Here is a 12,642-nt window from a genome sequence, read left to right on the forward strand (position 1 = left end):
TAACATATGAGAAGCGTCTGTCGGCTCTTGGACTGTATTCATTAGAGTATAGAAGAATGAGAGGGGATCTCATAGAAACATTTCGAATGTTGAAAGGGTTGGACAGAGTAGATGTGGAAAGGTTGTTTCCCTTGGTGGGTGAGTCCAGGACAAGAGGCCATAGTCTTAGAACTAGAGGGTTCCCAGTTAAAACAGAGAATGAGGAGAAATTTTTTTAGCCAGAGATTCGTGGATTTGTGGAATTCGTTGCCACATACAGCTGTGGAGGCCCGATCATTGAGGGTGTTTAAGGAGGAGATTGACAGGTATCTAATTAGTCAGGGTATCAAGGGATATGGGGAAAAAGCCGGAAATTGGAACTAGATGGATGAATAGTTTAGCTCATGGGGGAGCTGCGGAGCAGACTCGATGGGCCGAATAGCCTACTTCTGCTCCTTTGTCTTGTGATCTTGTCTTGTAACCATTACTATTATGTTATTATTGTGGTAACCAGGATCCGCAGTGATAGTTGTTTATGACCTGTTTTGTATTGGCTCGTTTCAGTTTTGATTTTCACTTTATTTATAAAGTACCTTTAATATTTACCTTTGATCATTTCTCTAGCACAGTGCAGGTTTTCAGTTAGGCTTCCTCTTAGCAAGAAGCAATGAATAAATAGCAGAGACTGGGTTTTTGGACTTGGAAGGCAGAGATGCAGAAACCACGAGCAGTCCAAATGTGTACAGACCTGAAAACCTGGTTGGCAATCTCTGAGCACTTGTGCTATTTGGTTCTGCTTCTTTCCTGAGGGTCTGAAAATGTTTTGTACCATTTTACATGAAGAGATGTAAGCTTTCTGAAGGAAGAGAGCAACATTCTCTGTAGTTTATAACGTCATTAGTCCACCTAATTAGCCAGTGCTATGGAAATTCCAGAGAGAACTAACCGGTTCGAGCAGCTTGTGCACAGTTTCAAATGAACTAATTAATTAATCACTATTTTTCAAGCAGACTAATGTAACAGGGCATAGTTATTCACATGGGAGAGACAGTTGAATGAGCAGTCCTTTTAATTTTTGGTAGATTGGGGGCCTTCATGAGTACTTGAAGCTTTAGGTTGTCCTCAGGTGGCCATTGGTGCTCCTTCCCTGGCCCATGATATTCATTCAACCAAAGGGGACTTAATTAATGCTGAATCACTGTGTCCAATTTCATCCACATAAATGCATGTTATGTGGGAGGCAGTCGTGATTCATTGGTCCCTTGATGCTCCAGTCAACTAGTAGGATATTTGGAATTGAGGGAATGGCTGATTGGCTTGACTTTCTGGAGCAAGCTCTTCATGCCCGGTCATTTATGTTAAGTGAATTAGGGGAAGGAGGACAGGACTGATAGGGTTGTTCTGCTGGGAGCTAGAATTGTTCTGATGGGCCAAATAAACTTCTGTAATTCACAAGCCCCTAGATGTACTTGTAGTTGGTGCTGTCATTGTAATTCCAAGATTTAGTCCATTGGTTTTTATAGGACTGGATTGCTGAAATGGAATACACATTTACGAGGAAATCTGCAGATGCTGGAATTTCAAGCAACACACATAAAAGTTGCTGGTTTTAGTTGCACATTTTAATTCTACGTCCCATTCCCATTCTGATATGTCTATCCACGGCCTCCTCTACTGTCAAGATGAAGCCACACTCTGGTTGGAGGAACAACACCTTATATTCCGTCTGGGTAGCCTCCAACCTGATGGCATGAACATTGACTTCTCAAACTTCCGCTAATACCCCACCTCTCCCCGTACCCCATCTGTTTATTTATTTATATACACACATTCTTTTTCTCTCTCTCCTTTTTCTTCCTCTGTCTCTCTCACTATACCCCTAACCCATCCTCTAGTTTTTTCTCTGCCCAATCCTTTTTCTTTCTCCTTAGACCTCCTGTCCCATGATCCTCTCATATCCCTTTTGCCAATCACCTGTCCAGCTCTTGGCTCCATCCCTCCCCCTCCTGTCTTCTCCTATCATTTTGGATCTCCCCCTCCCCCTCCCACTTTCAAATCTCTTACTAGCACTTCTTGTAGTTAGTCCTGATGAAGGGTCTCGGCCCAAAACGTCGACTGTACCTCTTCCTAGAGATGCTGCCTGGCCTGCTGGGTTCACCCGCAACTTTTATGTGTGTTGCTTGGAATACACATTTGTTATTTTATACCAACAAAAGGGTGTCAATTTCTACACCTATTGAAAGATACAAGACTTTGAGATTGATTGACAGAACACATGCTGAGAAATGGAGAGCACAGAATTAAGGGTTTTTGTCCTCATATTTGGATTTCCTTCCCAGTTGAAAACTATCTGACCTTGCTGCTCTCAGTTTTGTTTGTCAGCCTTCTGAGAATCGTTCAGCTGAGTGCTCACATTCAAGCCTAAGAAGACCCTGTCCTGGATCCAGTACATAAGTGCAATTACAAAGAAAGCACGGCAGCACCTATACTTCCTTATGGGTTTGTGGAGATTCAGCATAACATCTAAAACTTTGAAAAACTTCTATAAATGTGCAGTTGAGAGTATATTGATTGGCAGCCTGGTATGGAAACACTTAGAACAGAAAATCCTACAAAAAGTATTGGATACGGCCCAGTCCATCACAGGTAAAGTCCTTGCCACCATTGAGCATACCTGTCTGAAACATTGTCACATTGTCACAAGAAAGCAGCAACCATCATCAGGGACTTCTGCCATCTAGAACACGTTCTCTTCTCACTGCTGCCATCAGGAAGGTGGTCCAGGAGCCTTAGGACTCACACCAACGGATTCAGGAACAGTTACTACCCTTCAACCATCAGGCTCTTGAACCAAAGGGGATAACTTCATTTGCCCCATCATTCAAACATTCCCATAGCCAATAGACTCACTTTCAAGGACTCTTCATCTCATGTTCTTGATATTTATTGCTTACTTATTGATGATGATTATTATTTCTTTCATTTTGGGTTTGCACCATGTATTGTCTCCTGAATTCTGGTTGAGCTCCCAGTAGGGTGGTCTTTCATTGATTCTGTTATGGTTATTATTCAATAGATTTTTTGATTATGCCCACACAAAATGAATCTCAGGGTTGTATATGGTGACATATATGTACTTTGATAATAAATTTATTTCGAATTCTGAAGTTCAAGTTTATTGTCATCTGACCGTACATATATACAGCCAAACGAAACAATGTTCCTCTGGAACACGATGCACACACAAAACATACATCACACACAGCACATAAACTAAAGTATCACCATAAATAAGCTCATAAAACATAATTCAAAATTCATGTAGTGCACAGCACAGATAAGCAGTAAACAGTAAACATCTTGCTATCCTAGTGATGAGACCTCAGTGGTGGCAGGGTATTTACTAGTCTCACAGTCTGATGGAAGAAACTGTTACCCATTCTGGCACTCCTAGTCCTGATGCTTCTGTACCTCCTTCCTGATGATAGTGGGTCAAAGAGATCGTGGAATAAGTAGCAGAGGTCTTCAATAATGCTTCTAAAACTCTGATCCTTTTGAGCTCCTAAAGTGTTGTGCTTCCTGCATTTGATAAAGTACTTTTACCTGAGGTATATTCCCACCATTGGAACTGGTATTCATCCATTGTATGCATAGAATTGTTGTTCTTCATCGAGGTAATCTTTCGATCTTTTGTTTTGTTTGTACATTCTACGTATTAAGTACTCAAAGTTTCTTAATTCACCATTTTATAATTAACACTTCCTCCTGATGCTAACTTTACCTTCACTCTTGATTCCCAGCCCACCGTCTGTGTTCCCATTGTTTGGTTTCTGGCCTTCTTAGAGTTGTTGTGCTGCAGAATCATGCAGCACAGAAGCAGGCCCTTCAGCCCATCGTGTACATGCCGACCATCAAATACCAATCTCCACCAATCTCACTTGTTCCATAGCCTTAAACTCTGTGCCTTGGAGATTTCAAGTGCTCATCTCGATGTGTTTTAACTATTGAAAGGGTGCCTGCCTCCTTCACCTTCTTGGACAGTGTGGTCTGGATCACATTCATTGTCCGAGTGAGGGGGAAAATCTGCAGATTCCGTCTAAACTTTATATTTCTCACCTTCAATCTGTGCCCCCGACCTTAAAAACCTCTGATCTGTTAAAAGTTCTCACTATACATCTTGTTTATGACCATCATTGATTTGTACATCTCCCGGGTTCTCCCTCAGCCACCACTGCTCGGAAGAAAACAAACCAGTCTCTCCTCATAACTGAGATCGCCTACATCCAGGAGGAGCACTCTAGTGAATTTCTTCTTAATGTAACTTCTCTGAACTGGCCAAGAGTATGCATTTCCTCTTCTGTGACTCTGATATGAACTCCTCATACTTACTCACCAACTCAATTAATCTGCTTTTGAAAATATTGGTTATGCCTTCTTCCAATACCTCTTTAGCAACTTGCTTCTACAATACCATTCCTTCCTAGTTCCTTCATGTTACTCCAGAAAATGACAATATACATTAAGTGGCCACTTTATTAGCTAAACTTATACACCTCCTTGTTATTGCAAATATCTAATCAGCCAATCACATGGCAGCAACTCAATGCATAAAAGCGTGCAGACGTGGTCAAAAATTTCAGATGTTGTTCAGACCAAATATTAAAGTGAGAAAGATATGTGATCTAAATGACTATGAGCATGGAATGATTGTTGGTGCCAGATGGGGTGGTTTGAGTATCTCAAAAACAGCTGATTTAGGATTTTCACATGTAACAGTCTCTAGAGTTTGGAGAGCATGGTGCAAAAACAAACAAAAAAATCTAGTGAGTACCATTCTGTGGGCAAAAAAAAAGTCTTGTTATGGAGAAAGTTTAAGGAGAGAGGTAGAGGAGGTACTGAATAAAGTGGCATTGATTGTAGGATAAATTATCCTCTTCTCTGTTTGCAGTAATCTGTTCTAAAATTCCACTTTGGCTTCAGCCTGTTGGTGTTCTTTGTGTTTAAATGGTGAAGGAAAGGCTGAGATACTCACCTTAAACTTGGATGAGTAACTTAGAACAGCAAGGATATTTGGGATGGTTATGGTAGCATCAGATGAGTTTCAGAAGGAGACTGCAGATCTAGAGGAATGAAGCAATAAGATGCATGATTCCTCTACCAATCTGAGCCTTTGGAAAATTGGGAGAACAGGTGACTTGGTGGGTGACATTAATACCCTAAAGAATGGGGTGTGTGAATTTTGTGTAATGATTTTTTACCTTTCTTGAACTCTTCTGAACACTTACTTGTAACTAATTTTAATTTACTTTGTTTTATTCTTTCAGTGTAACTCCCATGGCATTGGCTATGTCAGGATACATGCCCCTTGGCAGGTCCTCAGTCGAGAGGCAGAGTTTCTAAAAATAAAGGTTCAGACCAGAAAGGTATGGTATGATTCAATGAAACACCTTATCTGTTAGAAAGAATCAAAGTGAATTTTTGTTTTGAAGTTGAGCAGCTGCTACAATTATCCGAGGTGACTGAATGAAAAGACAGGTAGTATTTACACAGATAAATACAATTATGATATTGACATATAATTGCAAGTTGATTGAAAATAATCTAACATTGTGATATTATGATATTGTAATCTCGTAGTATTGTGAAGGAAGGATGTTTGATATTGTGAGTTATTGTGACGGTGCACACACAAGGGAGTTTGTAATGTCAGACAACACACATAAAAGTTGCTGGTGAACGCAGCACGCCAGGCAGCATCTCTAGGAAGAGGTACAGTTGACGTCTTGGCCCGAAACGTTTACTGTACCTCTTCCTACAGATGCTGCCTGTCCTGCTCCATTCACCAGCAACTTTTATGTGTGTTGCTTGAAATTCCAGCATCTGCAGATTTCCTCTTGTTTGTGTTGTAATGTCAGAGTCTTGTATGAATGGGAATCATGAGTTCTGCTTTAGTAAATTTGGGCTCCAGATTTAATGGTTATGGAAGTTAATCTTTTGGAGTTTTATTGTTATGAATTATTGAATGATGCTGTGCTCTTTTTGTGTAATTAGCATTTGGAATACCATTTCACTGGCACTTTCATGACCTAAGTTGCAAATATTACCTGTCCTTGTCAATACGGTATACAATTAAGAAAGTTGGTTACTTCAATTTATGATGGTGGAGAGATGTCCAAAAGCATTTCTGATTTGTAGTAGATTCATGTAGATTCTCTCATATGTATTCAGTGTTTTAAAGTATGTTTCACGTGAAATGGTTTTATACTTTTAAAGGGCCAGTAATTTTTAGCATACCATGGTAATAAATCAATATTAAAAAGGTGTGACTGGTACTATTTTCTGACCATAGTTGCCAGAATTTGTCATATTTGAATTACTCTGATTTTACTTTACCCAAGAGAATTAAGGTATTGAATCAAAATGTACAAATAACACAGAACATTGCAAACCTGATATTTTGAAATTATTTTTGTTGCAACTCTTCGGAACCTAATAACCAAATATTACAACCAAATAGCAAAAGACTTTAGAAGGGTAATACAGCTTGTTTTTAAAATTTCCCCAAGTCTTAATGTTTTATCCTCTAGTCTCTGAATATACCCACTTGAAAATGAAAGCAGCTTTTGTTGTCTTGCTCCATTGCATGTTCAATAATCATTCTTAATGGACTTTTGAAACTTTTGGTGCTGTCTATACATGCCTTATCACCCTTCCCATTTCAGCTGCACCAAGGAAGCAGTGAATCAACCTGTTGAATAATGAGCAAGTGTTATGCCAATAATAACCCCTAGAAGGCTTGAGAAAGATCAGTAAGGCAGGCAGGAATAAATGTGTAGACCACTTCAGTTGGGGTGGTAATAGTCTGGGACAAAATTTATTGGCTTGTTTCCCTCCCCTTTTTTTTTGGTCTCTAGATTCCATTGTCCACCGTCTTAGCAAACATTACAACCTATTGCTTCCTAATGCTGGCGAACACAGAGGACTCCCCAATGCTGCTTAAACTGGCATTGAGTCACTTAAAATTAGCCATCCATTGACCTCTCCATTGGGTTCTGGTTTTAAATTATGCCCGGCCAGTCTAGTTGAAAACATGAGAAATCTAAACCAACATACACAAAAAGGTTGAAGGAGCTCAGCATGTCAGGCAGCATCTATGAAAAAGTGCAGATAGTCAATGTTTTGGGCCGAGACCCTATAACAGGACTGGAAAGGAAGGGGGAAGATGCCGGAATGTAAAGTTGGGGGGAGGGGAAGGAAGCTAGCTGGAAGGTGATTGGTGAAGCGAAGTGGGTGGGAAAGGTCAAGGACAGGAGCAGAAAGAATCTGACAGAGATGAGAGTGGACAACAGGAGAAAGGGAAGGAGGAGGGGACACAGTGGGAAGTAATAGGCAGGTGAAAAGAAGTGAAAGCTCAGAATGGGCAATAGAGAGAGGGAAGAATTTGTTCACTGGAAAGAGAAATCGATATTCATGACATCAGGTTGGAGGATACCCAGATGGAATATTGTGTATTGCTCCTCTACTCTGAGGCTGGCCTCATATTAGCACAAGAGGACGTCATGGATCAATGCATTGCAACAGGAATGGGAGTCAGAGTTAAAATATTTGGGAACCAGGAAGTCACCCTTGGGGCAGAAGGTGTGGAGATGCTCGAAGAAGTGGTCCTCCAATTTACAAAAGGTCTCACCGATGTAGAGAAGACACTGGATATAATAGATGACCCCAGCAGATTCATGGGTAAATTGTTGCCTCACCTCAAAGGACTGTTGGGGCTCCGAATGGAGGTGAGGAAGGAAGTGTATGGGCAGGTGTAGCACAGCAGGTCTCTTCTGCTTGCAGAGACAAGTGCCTAGAGGGAGCAGAGGTGAGGGACGAATGACAAGGGAATCATGGAGGGAGCGTTCCTTGCAGAAAGCGGAGAGGAAAGAAGGTAAAGATGTTTAGTTGTAGGATCCCTTTGGCGATGGTGGAAGTTGCAGAGGATAATGTGTTGAATGCAGAGGCTGATGGGGTGGTAGGTAAGGACAAAAGGGTCTCTATCACTACTACGGCAGCAGGAAGATGGGGTAAGTGTGGATGTACAGGAAATGGAGGAGAAGCAAGTGAGGGCAGCATCAATAGTAGAGGGAGGGAAATTCTGTTCTTTGAAGAAGGAAGACATCTCTGATGTCCTGGAAGTGAAAACCACATCCTGGGAACAGATCCGGCGGAGGAAAAGAGACTGAGAAAAAGGAATAGCACTTTTACAGGAGATAGGGTGGGAAGAGGTGTAGTTGAGATAACCATGGGAGTCATCAGGTTTATAAAAGATGTCTTTTGACAGTTTGTTTCCAGAGATGGAGGTGGAGAGAGCAAGAAAGGGGAGGGAGGTCTAAGAGATGGCCCAAATGAATTTAAGGGCAGGGTGGAAGTTAGAGATAAAATTGATGAGCTCAGCATGGGTGCATGAAGCAGCACCAATGCAGTTGTTAATGTGGTGGAGGTAGAGTAAGGGAGTATAACCGGCAAAGACTGTTCTACATAGCCAACGTAGAGACAGGCAGAGCCTGGACCCATGTGAGTGACCATGGCTGCCCCTTCTGTTTAGAGAATGTAGGAGAAGCCAAAGGAAAACCTGTTGAGGGTGAGGACCAGTTCTGCCAGATGGAGGAGGGTAGTGGTGTTAAGGGATTGGTTAGTCCTTTTGTCAAGAAAGAAGCAGAGAGCTTTGAGACCTTCCTGAGGTGGGGTAGAAGTGTATAGGGACTGAAAGCTCGGTGAAGATGAGGCGGTCAGGGCCAAGGAATTGAAAGTTACTGAGAAGATTGAGAGCAAGAGAAGTGTTGTGGATGTAGGTGGGAAGGGAATGAACCAAGGACGATAGAATGGAATTGAGATATGAGGACGCCAGTTCAGGAGCAGGCAGAGACAATGGGCCTAACCGGACAGTCTGGTCTGTGGATCTTGGGTAGGAGGTAGAACGAGCAGTGCGGGGTAAGGGGACTATGAGTTTGGTGGCAGTGGTTGGGAGTTCTCCAGAGTGGATGAGGTCAGGGATGGTGTCGGAGACAGTTTTCTGATGGTGTGGAGTGGGGTCCTCCTCGAGGTGTAGGTATGAGGAGGCGTCTGAGAGTTGCTGCCTGGCCTCCGCAGGTAGAGGTTGGTACATCACACTACAACAGCACCCCCTTTTTCTGCAGGTTTAATGGTGAGCTTGGGACTGGTGCTGGGAGAATGGAGGCCAGTGCGTTTTGAAGGGGTCAGGTTGCAGGAGGAGAGAGGAGCGTTGAAATCGAAATGGTTACAGTCTCGTTGGCAATCAGAGATGAAAAGATCCAGACCAGGCAAAGGAGCAGAGCGGGTTAGTTGAAACCCAGTTTACCCCCTCTTACTTTAGAGTTTCAGATCCAAGCCTGTTGTATGGGTGATGTTCAGTGCCTCAGCCACAGCTCTACAAAATGTTACACCCTTCCACCTGTCCATCCACCTTGCTCAAGTAGTTCTCAGGTCCAATAGGCAGCGAGACTTCATCCTGTTGAGTGCCTCAACATATAACTTCCAATATACCTGCTGATTACAACATGGAAGGAATCTTGGCCTTCAAAACTAGAAGATAAATTTGAACAAGTAGGTAAAATTAATAGAAGCTTAAGAATTCTGATCAGCAGTGGAGAGAGTGCGCAACTTCAAGATGCTGGTGTCAATATCTCTGAGGACCAAACTTGGATGCAAAATATTGACGCAGCTATAAAGAAGGCAAGACATTGGGTATATTTCATTCAGAGTTTGAGGAGATTTGGTTTGTCAACTAAAACACTTGAAAACCTCTGCAAATGTACCACTGAGAGCATCTGGCTGGCTGCATCACCATCTGTGTCGAGGCAGGAAGATGGGGTTATTGCAGAAGATCGAAATAAGTTGCAGAGACTTGTAAAATTAATCAGCTCCATCATGGGTACTAGCGTCCGTAATTTCCAAGACGTCATCAAGGAGCGGTGCCTTAGGAAGGTGGTGCTCGTCATTAAGACCCCCACCACCCAGAACATACTCTCTTTTCATCGTAACCATCAGAAAAGGGGTACAGAGGCCTGAAGACACACACTTAGTGATTCAGAACAGCACATTTCCTTCTGCAATCTGGTTTCTAAATGGACATTGAACGTATGAACACCACCTCACTTTTTTTTAATTTTCTGTTTTTTTGGCACTACTTATTTTTAACTTAACTATTTAATAGATATATATATATATATAGTAATTCAGCTTTTTTCTCTATGTTTATTTATCATGTATCTCATTGTACTGCAGCTAAAATGTTAACAAGTGTCAGGGCATATGCCGGTAATATTAAACCTGATTCTGATTCTGATTTTATAGGATTCAATTTTGTATAAACATAACTTTTCATATAGATATCTGGTGCCTTCAATATTGCATTGTGAGAACATGGAGAAAGTGAGATGGGTAACAAGGAGAGAAGCTGAAGAAATCAGAGGTTTTTAAATGTTCTCAAAATGAACACTGCTGAGGGAGATTACTGCTATTCTTTAAAAACTGTCTCAAACAAAACTTGCATGGCAGGGTCTGCAAGTGGCATGAAACTGATGGTGCAGACAACTTCTCCGATGCCTTTCAGACACCTGACTGGCTTCACATTCCAATGGACAGGATGGTTGAAATCACTTGTAAGATCTATTTCATAACCAATGGCAACAGGATGCTAAGACCCAGGATAATATTGGCTTATGGGGAAATGATCCCACAAAAATAAGAGAGAGGTAGGTCAGGCTAAATGGAATGGTAAGGAAATAGTACATGCAGGATCCTGGGGATCTGTCTATGTCAAGGAGGGAGGGTGAGGTGTTGGCCTCAGGAGGGCAGAAAGACAGGGCCGAAAGAATGTTGAGAGATCTTGGGAAACGTGAATCAGGTTGTGACCTATAACTTCCAGTAAAAATGTTGAACACCACATGGAATCCCTTTGTTTTATTATAAAGCTTAACTGAATATATGCAATGCAAACTTTTCATCCAAGCCTCCAAAGGCCATGGTGGCTGATGCATTGGGACTTAAATCTATTGCCATTCAGCAATTGTTCTTCACAAAATAATAAAGAAAAATAGGTAAAACTGATCCTAATCTTTCTGACCTAATACCAGGAGAAATACTTTTAAAGCAACAGACACTCTGTTGGAGCAACTCTGTGGGTTGAGCAGCATCTATCGGAGGAAAGGAACTGCTAACATTTCAGGTCGGGACCCTGCACCAGGTCTCAAGATGCAGGTTTTGACCCAAATCATTGACCGTTCATTTCCTCTCACATATATTGATCAGTCTGCTGAGATCTACCAGCAGCTTCTTGCTTCAGATCCCAGCATCTTTAGTCTCTTGTTTTTGTGAAATACCTCTAAAAATGGATATTTTCTCAAAGTTAAAAGTTCAAAGTAAATTTATTATCAAAGTACATATATGTCAGAACTTTCTTGCTGGTATACACAATAAATCCAATACTGTAACCGTAACAGAATGAGTGAAAGGCTGTACCAGCGAGGGGTAAACCGGTGTGCAAAAGACAACAAACTGCAAATAATGAAATAATAATAATAATAATAAGCAATAAATATTGAGAACAAGAGATGAAGAGTCCTTGAAAGTGAGTCCATAGGTTCTGGTAACATTTCAGTGATGGGGCAAGGGAAATTGAGTGACGTTTTCTCCTTTGGTTAACTCAGGATAAGGAGCATGTGCGAGACCTATAGAAAAGTCTGTGATCTGTGACATTAACTCTGTTTCATGCTCCACATATTACTTGAGCTACTGAGTCCTACCAGTATTTTCTGTTTTCATACTCCCTTGTAAATGAACCTGGTCTCTTTTATCTTGCTCGTGAGAGGCGTCTTTTATCAGAATTGGGTTTAATATCACAGGAATATGTCAAGAAAGTTGTGCTTTTGTGGCAGAGGTACAGTGCAATTTGTAAAAATGCTAAGAATTACAATAAGAAATATGTATAAAATAAATTAAATTAAATTAAATAAGAAATGGAAAAAGACTGAGATAGTGTTCATGTGTTGGTTCATCGTCTGTTCAGAAAACTGATGATGGAGCGGAAAAAGCTGTTCCTAAAGCATTAACTAATTCCTTCAGCATTTTTGATGAAACACATATATTCCTGTAGCTCAGGTTACACGGCATCCTGTCTTACTCCTTGTCTTGCATTCCACAGTCAGTCAGTCAGCTGTTGTTAATGTTCTGGATTGGCATTAATTTGAAAGGCCTTCATCTGATTTCACTGATTTAATTTAAATTTGTAGACATGGCTAATGTGCAAAGAAAAAGCCGTAAAATCAATAACGGATAGGATGAAGCATTTTCCAGGGGTTTTTGAATAGCCCTACTACTGCATGTTTATTAAATATCTCAATTAGAGACATTGTTTGTGTCCTCAGCTGAGCAATTCCTTTGTTATTGGATCAAGAAGCCAGGCCTTTAAGCCGTTTGAGGCAATGTATTTAATAAAGATATAGGTCATATCTCATGGGTATTATCTCCAGTTTGAACCTGAAATCTGTTGCTAGAATCCACTGAGAAATTGCCTTCATAATTGTGTAACATTGCCAGCTGCAGCACACTTATTGTTTCAAAGAGTTACTTAATTGTCTCCTATGTTCTTCCACAATATTT

At 41.1% G+C, this 12,642-nt stretch overlaps 1 protein-coding gene across 1 annotated transcript in view; it reads left to right on the plus strand.

Annotated features, from left to right (window-relative positions):
• The window catches only part of LOC134359176 (anoctamin-2-like), a 130,433-nt gene that overhangs the window by 12,916 nt on the left and 104,875 nt on the right, over positions 1-12,642 (plus strand). The window contains exon 3 of the mRNA XM_063072127.1: positions 5,304-5,402. Within this exon, the coding sequence (XP_062928197.1) occupies positions 5,304-5,402 (99 nt within the window). The remainder of the gene's footprint in view (positions 1-5,303; positions 5,403-12,642) is intronic.

The sequence above is a fragment of the Mobula hypostoma genome, chromosome 20, assembly GCF_963921235.1.
Source record: "Mobula hypostoma chromosome 20, sMobHyp1.1, whole genome shotgun sequence".
NCBI lineage: Eukaryota > Metazoa > Chordata > Chondrichthyes > Myliobatiformes > Myliobatidae > Mobula > Mobula hypostoma.